General features: G+C 36.3%; 1 protein-coding gene across 5 annotated transcripts in view; it reads right to left on the bottom strand.

Annotated features, from left to right (window-relative positions):
* Window positions 1-16,248, bottom strand: part of SLC39A10 (solute carrier family 39 member 10) — a 124,439-nt gene that overhangs the window by 10,121 nt on the left and 98,070 nt on the right. For 3 of the 5 annotated variants that reach the window (XM_030486337.1, XM_030486336.1, XM_030486335.1), the window contains 4 exons: window positions 9,291-10,349; window positions 8,037-8,238; window positions 2,555-2,724; window positions 1,315-1,533 (listed from right to left, as the gene is read on the bottom strand). In XM_030486337.1, the coding sequence (XP_030342197.1) occupies window positions 1,315-1,533; window positions 2,555-2,724; window positions 8,037-8,238; window positions 9,291-10,340 (1,641 nt within the window). In that variant the 5' untranslated portion in view covers window positions 10,341-10,349. The remainder of the gene's footprint in view (window positions 1-1,314; window positions 1,534-2,554; window positions 2,725-8,036; window positions 8,239-9,290; window positions 10,350-16,248) is intronic. The other 2 variants (XM_030486339.1, XM_030486338.1) reach the window with 1 other exon arrangement.

The raw sequence follows: 16,248 nt of genomic DNA, 5'->3' as shown, positions 1-16,248 counted from the left end.
TCTCTCTTGATACATCTATCAGAAGTATGGGACTTACAGAATATTAATCTTTTTAAGGCTCAGCAACGATATCTATCCCAGTGGAAATTCCTAGCTGCCCACCATAGAATCTCACTCACACACAGATGGTATTTCACTTCAGTAACAAAATACATAATGGCAAGGACTGCACTAATGGCCCAGAAACACATGTAGGCAGTTATTATATTTGCTTATTTTGCTCAACAAAGCAAACATGCAGCAAGAACAGCTCCTCTATTTTGTTCAACTTCCATTTTTTTATACTCCTATAACTTCCTTGTATTTCCCTTTAGAGAAAAGCTTGCTACTTTCCTATCTGAGACCCATGCAACAGAGATCATACATTTGACAAAGCAGTGTAGGGGATTAAAATATTTAATTAAACTCAAAGAAGATATGCCCAATGTGACAGCTTTTATCTCTTTATCAGAAGATCTAAGAAATATCTCCTCCAACACAAAAAATGTTTCGCTGCCCGTCCAGCTGAGGCGGCAAGTCTGACATGAAAACAGAGAACTTTAGAAGTTTCCACACTCATTTTGGGTGGTTACAATTTCACCATTTATTCCTCAAAGTTGAACGATGGAGGCAAAAGTTGAAAGTGTATTTATGCTAGGGAGGTTGGAATCAGATTAAGGTCCTTTCCAACCTTAACCGTTCTATGATTCTGATTCTATACTGACTGTTGGAAGAATATGGCTCTTTGGCCACTTGAATTTCTACCCACTGTCACTCAAGTACCCTGAGGTACTTCCTCTCCTTTTAGACCACATGCTCCCAGCCCTAAAAATCCAATAATTTTAGGGAATCAAGTTAAAATTTGACTGGCAATTTATAGAAAGCAGGAGGTCTGCAAATTTCAGCATTTTCTCATGTGGAAAAACTGAACAGCTCTTTACACTGGCCTCATTAGCTAACAGTATACAGTTAAATTTCTCGTAAATTGTCTGACAATTGTACCGCTCTATTACCAGTTCTTTCCTACACACTGCCTTTCGTATTTTGCAAAAGTCACGGTGCTTTGGAGAAAGAGCTGTAATCTCTTTTACTTAGATCTACCTCCAAATATATCTGGCCAAAAAGCTGCAGCCTCACCGCTTAAGATTTCTTCTCTGTCTTCCCAAATTGCCTCTTTTAGAAAAGGGTTTCCTCACACAAAATCAAACAGAATGCAGATAAGCAGCACTTGTTCATCTTCACAATATAATGAATCATCACAAAGACAATTCCTCAACAGGCAGAAGAGAACTTCAGGTAATACATTTTAACATAGCATGCAATTTTAGCACATACCTTCTGTTTATTGTAATGCTTGTACATTCTTAAACAATGTTCAATAATGAACAAAACATAAATGCCTCCAAGTGCCACAAGACCTTTCAGCACTGGATCATTTTCTTCTAGAAAGCCTTCCGTCTGCACTCCATGTCCGTGGGCATGTCGATGAGAACGCTTGTGTTCATGAACATGACCTTGGCCATGGTGGTGACTGTGGTTGTGGCCTCCATGTGACTTAGGAGAGAAAATAATAAAACATCATGACCTGGTGCAATCACGAGACTGAAATGGATCCAAGCTCAGATGACAAAACATGTAACATTGCCAGAAAAGTAGCATAAAAAGACTTTAAAAGTTGGGTTGTGCGTTTGTGTGGGTTTGGTTGGTTGGTTTTGTTTGTTTTTAAAACACAAACACATTTTACTACAGAAACTTTTCACTACACTATTCATTACCCTAATGAATAAAAAATTATTCCTCTGGGAAATTTTTTAGAGGCGAGTGGGAGATAATCTAGTTTCAGCTTTTTCCTGTCACAATGCTGAACATAATGAGGTTGTCACAATGCTAAAGCTAACGAGACTAACGCTCAGAATGTCACAAGGAACTACCATTCCCACACTCCCATTAGCAACCAAAGATGATTTTTTTGAACAGTTACAGCCAGTTACAGCCTTACTTCTGATATGAAATACACACATCAAAAAAAAAATACATGCCCAGAAATTTCTATTAAATGTTACACCAAGAAAACATGCAAACATTAGACTTTTTGCTGAAAGAATTAAGGTAACAACATTTAGAATTGCAGTATACCACCACAAACTAAAACCTGCTTACCTTCCCAGGAACTGGGACAACATCTTGGTTTAGTAAGTTAGAGCTTACTTTCTCCCCAAAAGCTAGGGAAGTTTAGCCCCCCTGAAATACTTCTGGTGGTACTGATACACTGGTATCAGTAGACAAGAAATAGTGCTAACTTTAAATACTCTTGTTGGTCTCATTAGATGTTTCAAAATACTGTGACAGAAGTTAAAACTATGAATACACAACTACTTTAATCCACATTTTCTTTCTTTTTGTTAACAGAAAGTCTCAAACAGTTTCAGGCTGTCCCTCACAGTTAAGTCAATCTGCATCTGCATCAGTGAACATTTATTTGTTGATACTTGTCAAACAATTTGTTGAAAATTCTATATCCAGTTACAATTAAGTGTAAGGGGGGAAAAAAAAAAGGTAAGGAAACCATACTTACATGTGGCAAGAGATGGAGTAGTGCATCTCCACTCATTGTTCCTACAGCCAGAGCTACCAAGAAAGTTAGAAGAAATTTGAAGCACCATTGGTTAATGATGGGAATCAAGATCACACCTAGTAAGGAAAGCAGGCTAATGACGGTGATAGAGATGATACCACAAAACCAGGCTGTGGGAAGAAATGAATACAGAAAGATTATCAGAACAATACTTATAAGACTTTTAAGGCTGGTTAATGAATTTCAACTCTCTCTCAAGAATGTCACTTTCCTTTAACCTAATTGTGACTGTTCATTCAAAAAGGCAATGCTGAAGTCCCCAGTAAAAGACACAAGGGTTATTCGCAGTACAGTACAATATAGTGAAAGACACCAGAGGACAATCCCCTAAAAGGAGCTCAGCAATTCTTCCTGGCTGTAAGTTCCAGGCATACCTCTGTAGCCCTTAATGAAACACAAAAAGCAAAAGATTTTGTGTTGCAACGAATCAGTCTCTGCTATTTAACTTAACAGAGTTCTTTGAGTACTAATTCATATTTAACTTGTTTTTAAAACAATTCTGCCTGCAAAATTTAACTGTAATCAGTTTTTCTTCTTTGTTAGGAGAAGCATGTTCAGTTAGGCACCATTCATTTCACCTGGTGCTTTGAAACATAAGTATTTATTTATGACAAGTAAGACTCAACCTTTGACAGAGGAACTTTAAAAGAAAATGCTATAGTAAGAGCTTGAAGAGCTGAAATTAACTTGCTATCAACAAAAAGCATTATGTGATAATAGGAATATGGTACACCCAACATAATCCTATAGGCAAAGAAACATGGCTCTTGCAGTCAGCATCTCACCCTAATAAAATATTTTTTCTTCTACTTTCAAGTCATCAATAAGGCTAAGAATTAAAAACTGATGTTTTGTCTTTTTTCACTTCTCTCTTTGCCTCTCCATCTTCTCTTGTTTCTTTCCATCACAGAAACTTCAAAGAACAGTAAGTAAAAACTGTTTAATTACAACAATACAATTCAAAAGGTTCATAGTCCCAAAGACAGCAGTAGTTGGTGCTCCTATTTTACAAACATTAACTGTTTGGGCTGAGATCTTTCATGAACATGGCTTCCTCAATCTGAACTTTTTTGTTGTTGTTGTTATTTTAGCCTAAATGCTTCAGGTTCTTCTAAGTTTTTTGCTAGCTTCATTCTTAATCAAAAATGCCGATATAGTTTGCCAGCTTTCATGGAAGTTAACAACTCATGTAAGATCATCAGCATTTCCGTACTTTGGTGCATGAATTTTGCTTACAGGTCCACTCATTTTAGATCAAGCAGGGTAAAACCATCCTCAGAAATGGGGGGGATGGAGGGAAGAGGAGAAGAGAGAAGGAATGAATATGTTGTAGCTGCTCAATGAATTCTGTGATTTAGCAGTCAAATGTTCCGAGAATTCTACAGATCAGATTTGACAAGACTTTGCCACTAGAATTGTGGCTGCTGCAGGCCTGGTCTGTTCAACACCAAAATTTACAATATCTGCTGGTTTAAATTCTATTTTGGGATTTTTGTTCTTATGAAGTCTGTAGCTGTCATTCCACAACAGTGAAGAAAAGGAAACAATTCAATTCAAATGCAAAGGGTATAAAAGCACATCCACAAGGAGAATCTGACTGGAAAAATCTTTAGAAAGTATACAGTGTACACTAAAATGTATATTGATACCAAGAGGAAAACACAAGAGCTGGTGAAAAGGCAAAGACCGCCATCAGATGAGGAACTAAGAAACCGAGGTTGGAAAATGGGAATAGAAAAGTAGGTCTAGAGCAGAAGCAGGTCCCTGCTAACCAAAATGCTGCCACTACGCAGCCTTAGTTCATCCCCAGAGCACTTCAGTCATGTATTCTGGATTAACAGGCTCTGCTGAAAGAAACAGCACACATGGACACGTAATTCAATTCATGTGCGCATGCCTAAGTAGCCCAAATAAATATTACAAAGTCATTTGGCAGGACTCTGGATCTCCAATATGGACACAGACATTATGATGTTAAGTGCCAGGTTAGATGATCAAGAGCCTTACATGGAGATAAATGGAAAAGAGATTATGTCTTCAGTTTCACATATCATAGCACAGATTTGGCAAATGCATCTTGGAAGGTCTTACATACTCTTATGAATTATACACTATCTAAACATGGCACCATGATTAAGATAAGGCACATGAGAATTAGAATACAGAATCTGTGCATCTCTCAGATGTTGGTCATCAGCTTCTGTCTAAACTCTTTTAAAAAATGGTACGTAACCAAAATTATCAGAAAAAGGTTGCTGTCAAATCAAAGATTAAAAAAATGTATTATATACAGAAGCTGTACATGGCCCCACAGTTACATATATGTACCAACATTCCTCATATAAAAAGGACTGCTAAGGAAGACTTATAACAAAATTCTGACAAAAAAATTTATTGAAAGATTTCATTGATCTGTAGTGTTCAAAACACTAAAATATTACAGAAGTGGAACTAATATGCAATATTATGAACATTGCAAGAGCTCTTAAATTAAAAAGATCTTGGTGTTAACACTCCTAGGAATACTATATAAAGCTTTGTCAATGGAGGTGAAGTTATTATGCAGTTGCTTATAAAATCTCTCTGTGGGAAAAAACAAGAGGTTTGCGACTGAGCAATTTCTTCAGTAAGGGCCCTCTGTTACAGTGGGTAACAAACAAAAGACAGCTTCTCACACCAGATTTGGACAGCTATCTGTACATTAAAATAGACTAAAAGGGTAGCAAGGCCCTGGAAGGTCAACAATGGTTAGCTAGCTTGCTTTCTTGTTAAAACTTGCAGATAACAGAAAGGCTCCACTGAAGCAAAGCCTTGCTGGGTTCAGGGAACACTGGTATAACCACAGGCAGATTTACAAGATATCTGAAATACTTTTAATCAACAGCTCTGACTGATCTCCATTATAAAAAACCCCCTGTTACTGTTTACTTGTATCACTTCTATTAGGTTGATTCATAGTAGCCTGTACCTTTCCTTTTAAGTCAAATTGTTTAGGAGCTCTTGATTTCAATGCCACTTCTCCCAATAAGGGACACTGTGAAAGCTCAGTTGTATGCATAAGTCCTTTAAAATCTTCTATTAGCAGAACTAATTGCAGAACTATCTGTAAATTACAGGAAGAAAAAGCAATGTGGCTTCCTCAGTTTTTCGTCATCAGTTAACTAAACTGCTTTAGAAAACTGTATTATCAGAACTAATAGAGACCTTACAGGTTAGTATCAATGAAGCAGCTTTTTTTGAAAGCTTTAATTAAAACTGAAGAAAATCAGAGAAAAACAGTGTTTAATAATGTCTGCATGCTCATAACTTTGGCAAATACTTTTATCTAAAAAGGTTTACCTTAGCTCAGGTAAGCACACATTTTCATTTTCGTAGCATCCTACAACCTGCAGGTTAAGTTACTCACGACTGACATTTGTCCTACACCTCCTACAATCCCCATATAGCAGTTAAGATTTGTTATTTTGTGATTCACTTCCTTAAGAAAGGAAGATGATTATTACAAAAACTGAAGTCTCACTGTAGTTAACAGTATACAGAAAATTGTTATGAAGAATGATTTATCATTATCTAACCAAGCTGACCTGTTTTAGAGGTTACTGCGTTTTCACAATCAGTAACTTAAACCCCAATTTTTTACAATTAACTGGCAAAAGTTCTATTTATACTTAAGATACGAGTTGCCATAAAACATGTTAAATGTCCACAATATGCTTCACTAATTTTGCAAATTAAGTCTCTCAAAATGTTGAAGGTCATCAAGCTGAGTTATACATCTACTGCCTTACTCATTACAGAGAAAGAAAATGCATTCTTTTAAAAAGCAGCACTCATCTGTAGAAACTTTCTAATTAAACTGGCTCAAAGCATGTGCAATACGGCAGTTTTGTACATGGTTTCCACCTTTTAATTGGCAGAAAATGCTTAGAGCTACTCTAGAAATCCTTTTGGTAATAAGGCAGGGGTCAACCCTTACCACAGTGAAACTACCCCACGAAACAATCCGCTGCCATATAACACACACAGTATATTTGGTTTACCACCTTTGAATAATTAACAAGATAGTAGCTGTGTCACTGTAGGAGATTCATGTGTAACAAGTTAATTATTTTAATGAACCCAGCATTGTTAAGAAAGATTACCAGCAATGCATTCTTTCCAACGGTTATCATCTATGAGAATGTAGTTACTTCAAGCTTTATTTCGAATGGTACTAATAAGCACGTATGTACTAATAAATATTCACAATTACCAATATCTTTATTCTCAAAACAGGAACATTGTACCCAAGATTTATTAGATTTTTAACACTACACCACAGCTAAACATGTCAACAGTTCCACTATAATTTATGAAAGACAGCAGGAGTAAGCATGTATTTTAGAAGTACACTCAGTTATGAAATCACAATGGATGCCACCCTAAAAATAACCGCTTTAACAGTAGTAAAAATATTTTTAGCTTCAAAAAAAAAAAAGTAAGAAGAAAAAAAGTCTACTGATTTTAACTCTCGGCAAACTGCCAAGAAACTGCCAACAGAGGATTTTGACTGAATACTTCTCATATGCTTAAGAGAGTAGCAGTATAGAATAATTGATATTGGAAGTCAGAAAAGGGAAGTGTTGTCAGAAACGGCAATTTAAATGCTCTTATGTCTTGCGTAAGTCTTTGTATTTCTTCAGTTCACAAAAAATTCTGGATGTTAATTCTACAAATTTGCATTACTGCTAGAATATAAAACCAGCAACAGCTAAACTAATATCTTCCAGTAAATGAACTGTGACAAAGGTGCTGTTCTCTGTTCCTCAATTCATAAATCCAGGTCAAATTTATTAAGAAAATTTATGCCAAACTCATGCTCCAACATTCCAACTTCGAGATAATCAAACAGACCACCTCAGTCACACTAAGAGAGAAAGTATTTAACATGTTTTAAGAAAATAATCCAAACCGTGGGCAGACTTGGTCATCCCTATAGGTCATTCCATCCCCAAAGATTCTGTACCTTGCCCATGTTCCTACAGAAGAGTCCAACATCTAAAGATATGTGGGAAAAGAATCCAGGCCAAAATGCCTGGGCCATAGGCCCAAAGATAGGATGTTAGGCCTCAATGACAGAAGACCAAAAAAATGGAAGTAAAAATAAGCAAACATAAAATAAAAAGTGAAAACAATGAAAAAGGATAAAAAGATACGAGAGAGGCTCCCTGAGCCAAGGTTATTTAGGAGAAGCTATTATACTACCAAACAGGATGCTGTTTCCTGACTTAAAGGAGCATGCTGTCTCAAATTTCTTCTAATAAATATGTTAAATTGTAACCATTCCTTTACAGTCAATACTAAGTTGTATGACATTTTAAACTTTCAAGTTAGTATGTACAATGCAAAATGATTTTGAAGACTTTAGATGTTACACACTTACCTGATGCACCTGTTTTATCTTTATTCTCAATTGATGCATTTTTACTTTTCATAACATCTTCAAGCTCATCATAATGTACAATACAAAGCCTTCTCTCAATCTGGTATAGCAAAGCAGGACACATGTATATAAACAATTCAGGAGATATTGGAGAGCTGGTTTCCAGACCATAGTATCGTAGCAGCTGGGTAACATTTAAGCACTGCGAGCAAATTGTACACACAAATTAAGTATGAAAGCAACTATTTCATTAAAAACTACAGTTATGGAAAATTTAGCATATGACTTGAGAACACAAACAGAAAGTGGAAACTCTGGCCCACAACACTCCACCAGTGCTAAAACATGTCTTAGCTGATCTAAGTGGTTTATGAGGGGAAAGAAACAGTAAAAATATCTGCACTATAAATTCAGACACTAAGATCATTTTTGATAGATGTCAATCAAAATGAGTTTCCATAGTCTTTACCATTACAAAGTACAAGCAATGAAGAAAGAGCAACAAGAAAGGAGTGCAAGAACATAAATCCAAAACAGGTTTTCTAACACTTCTCTTTATTGACCTTCTCTGTTTGGAGTTTCAGTTTTTAATTCAGATTAAAACCTCAACCTCAGCACTCACTCCATCCTTTCCTATCCTGACTTCTAGTTTAAAACCATGACAGCAAAATGTCCTGCTTTAGCAGGCAACTGCAAGGGGGAGGGGAAAGTATATTTACGATTCTGGCAGAAATAATGGATGCTGAAGGGAGAAATGGAAGAGTTTACACTGACCACAGTGCTACTGAAGTTACATCTACATTGCTTCACAATCTCTTAGGACAAAGAAATTAGAAGCATGTTGAAAAGATGCAGGTGTTTCTTTTAGAAAGAGTCTCTGTTCAGTTTCCAAACATGTTAATGATCTTAGATTCAGAAAGAAGTCCAAAAAAAGGAGAGAGCGTGTGAGTGAAGTATTCATTAATATTGGGAAGAAAAACAACCCCACCTGTAAGCAGGGTATCTCAGAAAGCTTTAAGGAGCTCTTTTATACAGATAAACAGGCATGAAGATAGATCTCTGAGAAAAGACGAGCAGACAGAAATGAACACCCATACAGTAAACTCAAAACTGTGGCAGTAACCTCTCGCCTTTTCACTCTGGTACCTGTGTTATGCAATGGTCTCAGTGCTTCTGCACTGATTTGTGGGTATCTACCTTCAAGTGTTATGCAACAACAGCAAAAGTCAACTTACTGGTTCATTTAATACTCACCTCTTCACGATCACGTTCATCTTCATTATGATCCTTATGACTACGTGATGGAAAAAGAGCACGTTTTCTTACACTACTCTGCTTACGAGGTGCCTCTCGCTTGCTGGTATGGTGGTGTCCATCCTCATTACCTAAACTGGAATCCTGATGTCCATGACTAGTAGAACGATCACTACTGTGTTCATGACGGCGTACATGCAAGTGGGATGCATCATGTGCATGATCAAGTTTATGAACACGATTGTGCTCATGCTGATCACCTGAATCATGATCTGGGGCATAATCTCCTGAAGTCTCACTGATTTTCTTTTGCTTCTTCTTCTGTTTCCGTTGTTTTCTTTCTGGCTGATCTTGAGTTGTGTTTGTCTCTGTTGAAGGTTCATGGTTCTGTTCTCCATGTTCACTGTGACTAACTGAATCATTACGAGAATGATGTGTACCATTATGGTCATGATGATGTAGATGAGGGTGGTGATGACGATGATGACGACTCTGGTCATGACTGTGTTTGCCATCATCTTTTACTGACAGCGCTACTGTCTCTCTCTCAGGGTCACATTTATGATTTCTCTTTACAGCCATACCAACCGTGGTTTGGTTTTCTGCATCAGAGTGGCTATGAGGATGGTTATGAGAGTGAGAATGCTTTCCTTCCTGGACTTCTAAAGCATATAAGTGAGAAACATGATCATGGCCAATATCATCATGATTTATCATCACTACTTTTACCTCTCCTAAGCCAAGGCTTATTAACAGCTTTTCCAGGCCAAAAAAGGATAATCTTCCATTTTCACCATAACGATCAAAAATCTTTTCAATGTAGTATTTTTGTTCATTTTCAGCTTCCAACGTTGAAAATTTACTCGGCATAGATTCTGTTCCTCCATTCTGGAAGTAGGAATCATTTGAGATCTGACAGTCATTATGGTAGTGTCCACATTTCCCTTTGGGACCACGGTGATGCCCATCTTTATGGCAATGATTGCATTGATGAAAGGTAAATGTCAGCAAACAAATGATGCAAAATTTTGTGTGCATGTGTACCTTCATCTCTGTTTCCTACAAGAAACACAAGGGGAAGCACTTAGGTGTAAGAGCAATCTCAGCATTTGTACTACACGATTATCAGTTTGGTGCTGCTTTGTACCAACTGAATGACTCACAAATCTTTTTAGATATCGCCATTCACAACTGCAGTATTTTTACTGCAGAAATTGTATTGATATACTTATCCAACAGTAAGATAGGCTCTGTGTATTTAGAGATGCAGTCTTACATACCACACTTTTAAGAGGCAGTTACAATAAAAAGATCAGCATTTACAGTCAGTCATATCAGAACACTTTTTGTGTATATTTTCAGAGGCATCTGTACTTATGATAACCTATAATGTTGGAAATCTTGTTAAAATACAAGTTACAAAAGAATAAAAAATATTAAAAAAACCCCATACAATATTTTCTTAATTATGGGGATGACAGGCAGATAATACAGTTGAAAACCTACACATCATTTGTTCTCTTATGTGCTGCTGAAGTACCCCCACTAAACACACACACTGCACAATTCCCTATTTCATGGAATCACAGAATCATAGAATAGTTAGGGTTGATTTTGATTGATAATTAGTGATTTAAAAATAAGTTGTCATTGATGAACTTCAATGTATTGCTTAAATGTTTGTATTTTTAGTACGTTTTACTTACATGAGTTTACTGATTTTGAAGAACTAAGTGGATGTTAATTTAAAAATCAGGTTATACAGAAAACGTCCATTTATGCAACTCAAAAGTGCTGCTAATGCTGACGCAGTCTAGCTCAAAGTAGGTAGTACCAATTTTTAGAAATTCTATCATCTAGACAATGTGGTTTTCAACTTTGTTTTAAATGCAAGAAAGTTACTATTCAATGTCAGATAACAAGAGGACACTGCAGAAGTCGATCTTGTGTTCAGAGTTGAAAACAATTCACTACATTACGAAGTATGACAGTGTTCTTTTGTCTACATCTGCTAGTAAAAATGTACGTAAAACCAGAATAATTCTTCTAAGAAAAACTTTTAAGAAAAAAGAATCCGAGCTTATGTAAAAATGCCAATGAACTAGAAAGCTAAAGATAAGCCAAGAACTGTATTTTATGAATTCTATTTTCTAGAGACTTCATTTTGGGAAGAGAATAACCTCTAAAATACATGGGGATTTTTTTAAGGAAAAAATAAATAATTTAAAGACTGCCAGGGTTTTCTAGCAAGACTTAATTTGTTCTGCTGGTTACTAAGCCAATCAAAATGTGGAACATTTACAACAGTTCTGCTACATACATGTAGTAGTCAGTCAAGCCATCCTATCAGCGAAGGAGCAGACAACAAAAAGAAAGCAGCATGAAGCTTCCCAATCAATCTGAATAGTTGAATGACAAGTTTGAACAGTTTAACATGGTTAACTAAAATAGACAAAGGAAACAAGTACAGTACAGCTTTTCACATGTAACTAGTTAAATTTAAAATATGACTGACAAACAAGAGCTGAGAGAAAGGGTAAGGACAGAAGTTCAACCCATCCTGCTTTCTGCATACCCAAATGCTACCACAACACTGCAGCAAATGCAAGGATGTAAAATAACAAGAACACAGGTCAAGTTTTCATCTCTTTTTACACTGAAAGCAGTTTTAGTTCCTTATGTGCACCTTGAGTAGAGCTGTGACTGACCCTACATTCACAAAGATGCAAGTGACCTAGTCCGTGCATCCTAACATGTTACTGACTTTCAGACAAGAAATGGTAAATTTAACCACCCTTCTCAAGCCCACCCCAGCTGTGAACTAAAATGCACTTCATGAAACTGGTCATGAAAATGCTTTGCAGAAAACCACAAACATTTAAAGTCCATTTTAATTTCCTAAAATATTAGCTTGATTTTTGTGCTTAAGAACTTTCAACGCTAATGCACACACAAAAAAAAAAAGAAAAAAAAAGAATTCTCTTGGAAGCTCCTATGTTTGCAACAGGTTGATAGATGAAAGGAATCAGAGGTAAAGAAGGAAAGGGATAACTTTTAATGACTTTATATAGAAAATAAATGAGTTAACAAAAAAGACCAAAGGAAATTTTTTCCTATAACCTTCACAAAAGATGACAATTGAGTTTTTACTGAAGCTTCAAATGTTTGCAAGATTAAGAAAAAACAACACAACAAAACTCTCTTTTGCAATACTGACCCCTTACAAATATAAGATCAGGAAAGTAACTGTCAAATGGAGGCATCTGCATCAAAATTGATTCCTGGGACATCACACAAGTCACTGGGTAATCACGGTATACTACTGTTTTGTTTTTATGAACAACAGTTCAACCATCAGTCTGGAATAACCCCAGTCTCCAGTTCAATCACCTATATTCCAGTTACTGTTCTAAGGGCTGCAACAACCTTTTCAAGTAAATTAGTTCATCCCCAAAATTTACTGAGATACTATTTTCATATAGTCCTTTTCACTCATGGACTCCACTTAAGGCATCCTTAATGTTCTTATACATACATCACTGACATTCATATGGAAAAACTGAAAGCATTTCAAAGCACCTTCCAGAAGCTTTCTGCATTCCCCTTTGAGGAAACAGGTGAGCACAGAGTTGTTACTGGTGGAATACAAGGAAACAGGTTGCAAACCTTTATCCAAAAGTCACTGGACTGAGTCAACCCTCAGATTGTATGATTGTCTAGAAACTCTGGAAACATAACCTTTAAATAAAGAACATATGCTCTTTCTCACACAGGCTGAGAACCTGAGCTCTGTGACTTGCATCATCCCAGGAAGCAGAAACATTCTGGCAGTAAGTAAAGGTACTGGGTCAGGAGTATATCTGGTGACAGATCAACAGAGCTCCACGTTTCTATAGGAATATGCAGATTTTCATCAACGGGATTTACAACGTTGAACGTTACTGAATGGGAAGAACAGGTTCAGGAGCCGGAACAAGCAGTTAAGACACACACAAGACAAATGAAAGCCCTGGGAGAAAAGCGAACTTAAATACACTTGCACAGAAGATGGCGGCAGCAGGTAAGTACATGTAGTGTACTGTAATGCTCTGGCAAATTGTTCAGTAATTTTGTAACTTCACTTTCTCACTAGTGAAAACAGCATCTCAAGTTTAAGTAAAATTCAGTTACTCAAAGGATACTACTTTTGTAGATAAGACACCTTTTCTCACTCTTTGCCACATAATGGTAATATAAAACCAGAACAAGCAAAGTCAAATTATTCTCATTTAAACAAGCACGGATTCAGACTAAAATATCTCTACCAGGAAATTCATGACTTAAGCATGATCATAATCCTTTCCACGACCTCATGATCTTTTTCATGTGACTGTCTCATACAATACTGCTAATACATTACTTTGAAAATTTAGTCATGCATCTCTAATTGTAGTGTTTAGCTTTCAATGGTACCTTTTCTCCATGCCCTATTGGTTAAAATAGTTTGTAACTGATGATCATGATTCATTGCTGAAATACAAGAGCTGAGCACTATTAGACCAATTTTAAGATCAATTAGATGTCTCACTATTTTCAGTTTAAATAGTAATAACTCTAGCACAATATTTTTAATCTTCTATTATACAATCTTCTGTATCTTCTAATGTAACTCTTGTTTCAGAACAAAGATGCCTACAAAACATATCCATCATAAAAAAGTCTCAAACAGAAGAACTATTAAGACTTGATTATTTGTTTGTTTTTAAACAAGCTTCATTATTCTCTAGGCAGTCATAAATAGCTGTCATCTTTAACCTGTCAGGCAGTATTTATATGTGTAAAATACCAGAAAGCTGAAGTTCAAATCCTATACGTTTCAGTGGCACAGAATTGTACATAGCTGATCTCAATATAAAAACATTAAGACTCTTGAATCCTTCAAAAGAATATGGAAGGGCAGCCTGAGGACAAGGCTGCAAAGTTGAAAAAGATTCTGCCTATTACTGCTTTCAGCCTTTGCCTTATTTTATTCACTCATTTGACTCCCAGCTGCCTCCCCTCCTTCCCTCCTCAGCTCAGTAATGGTTGGGCAGCCAATCCGGGAGACATGAGGGAAATCTCTCCTAGCTAGCTGTCAGGTAAGAAAATACAGCACCCGTAGGCCACAGCTGGAAATAGCAGCACCTACTACGTTTTGTTGAACTGCAAACAAGAACAAGTATTGCAGGATTCACGCAGGCAGTGGGACACCTCCACCCCAAGTCAAGCTGCAAAGTTAGAACAAATGTGTAAATTTACAGTAGGTAGGATAAATAGTTCGGCCACACCAGCTGACAGAGCAGAAACCACACACAGTGCTGCCAAATGCACCCCTTATCTCCTCATTCATCAATGCAAGCAAATCATTCATACTAAACGCAGTACTGACTGCATATGCATATACAAGGTCTTAAATCAAAGGTTTGAGGTCAAAGAACCTGAGCAATACATCAGCAGAGCTCTCTTTTCTGTATGGAAAACTCACAGTATCATGTGTTAAACCACTAAAACACTGTGCCTATGGTGTTTCATCTATTAAACTAAATCAACTCTGATGAAAGTTGGTATTTTTTTTACAGCTGCTTCATTCAGTTTCCCTTGGATTCCTAAAACTTCTCCATAATGCCTACTATTTCAACTGTTCTTTTATAGCACTTTATTTTTCAGAAGACTTCATTTAAACTCTGAAATACAAACATGATTTTGGGAAATACTTTGTTTATTTATCACAAACTGCTTCACCGAAACTAGAAAACTAGTTGATAGTTAGGCTTCATTTAAAACAACAAATTTTGGTTCAAGTAATGTGGTCACACAAAATTCAAACTCAACTGAAAGTCACATCTATCACATCTACCACTGTTCATGTACAACACCGACTAGAATATTTTAAAGTGCCCGATTTTCTCCCCCCTTCCTGTTTGCTCCCAACAATTTTAATAACCTGAAATATTTGTAGCATAAATGTTCTCCTCTTCCTATGTGTTGTTGCAAGCTATGTTAGTTTCTCTCCCTTTTTAACTCTTCGTTTTCTCTGAAGAATGTTTTGCCTTTTTTTCTATTATGCAGAAGAGATCTTCAAAGAGTATCTCTGACTTCTCTAAGTAGTTACTCAGCTTGAACGCCACAATGAGTAAAGTGCCTTAGAAACACTTCACAAGCAACCAGAAGTTTCAGAGAACTGAGAAAGACAAAAGGTGTTAAAAATAAAGACAAAGCAATATTCTTACCAAACTACTTTTCTTGTTCACGACTGAAAAGTGTTTATGTCATTAATTTCTATTAAGAACTGCTTAGAATAACAGCTCTATGAGAAATGGCTTTTTTAAAAAAAGAGAACTAAGTCTTGAAATAAAGCTTGTGACTACGTGAGGACAGTTTTTCTCACAATTCCTGAAAATTTAGATTATTTCCTATACTGCAGGTATTTACATCAATGTACATGCAGGAGAGATGCCTGCAGCCCCCAACCACTTCCACTCCAGCAACTGTGGAGTATTTCATACTCAGTTCAGAAAAAGGATGGAATCTGAAAATCCAAATGAACCCACAGTTTATTTTCCAAATTTCAAGTTTTTAACAAATGCAAGAATAGAAAGTCCTATTATTCTAGCACACATTTTAAAGATAAATTATGTTTTAAAATATTAATGTGAATTTAATATATCGTTGTTACTAAAAGATACTTTAAGAAAGCCATAAAAGCATTTAAATAATAATCTCTTTTTGTTTTATCAGTTTTAAGCTGACATTAGCTTCTGGATACACAAATAGGAAAACATACTACAGAGCTAAAAAGCTACAATTAACCATTTCTAACTTCAGTTCTCACCCATCTCCTGTATTTTCTTCCCTCTTCAATTTCAGGGAAACAGGTTTGTGGATTTAAGTAAAACTCATTCATTTGAAAATCTACAGACTGGTAGGAGGGGCACTTTGT

The sequence above is a fragment of the Strigops habroptila genome, chromosome 5, assembly GCF_004027225.2.
Source record: "Strigops habroptila isolate Jane chromosome 5, bStrHab1.2.pri, whole genome shotgun sequence".
NCBI classification, from domain to species: Eukaryota; Metazoa; Chordata; class Aves; order Psittaciformes; family Psittacidae; genus Strigops; species Strigops habroptila.
The sequence above is the reverse complement of the archived record's forward strand: the minus strand, read 5'-3'. Positions and strand labels throughout refer to the sequence as shown.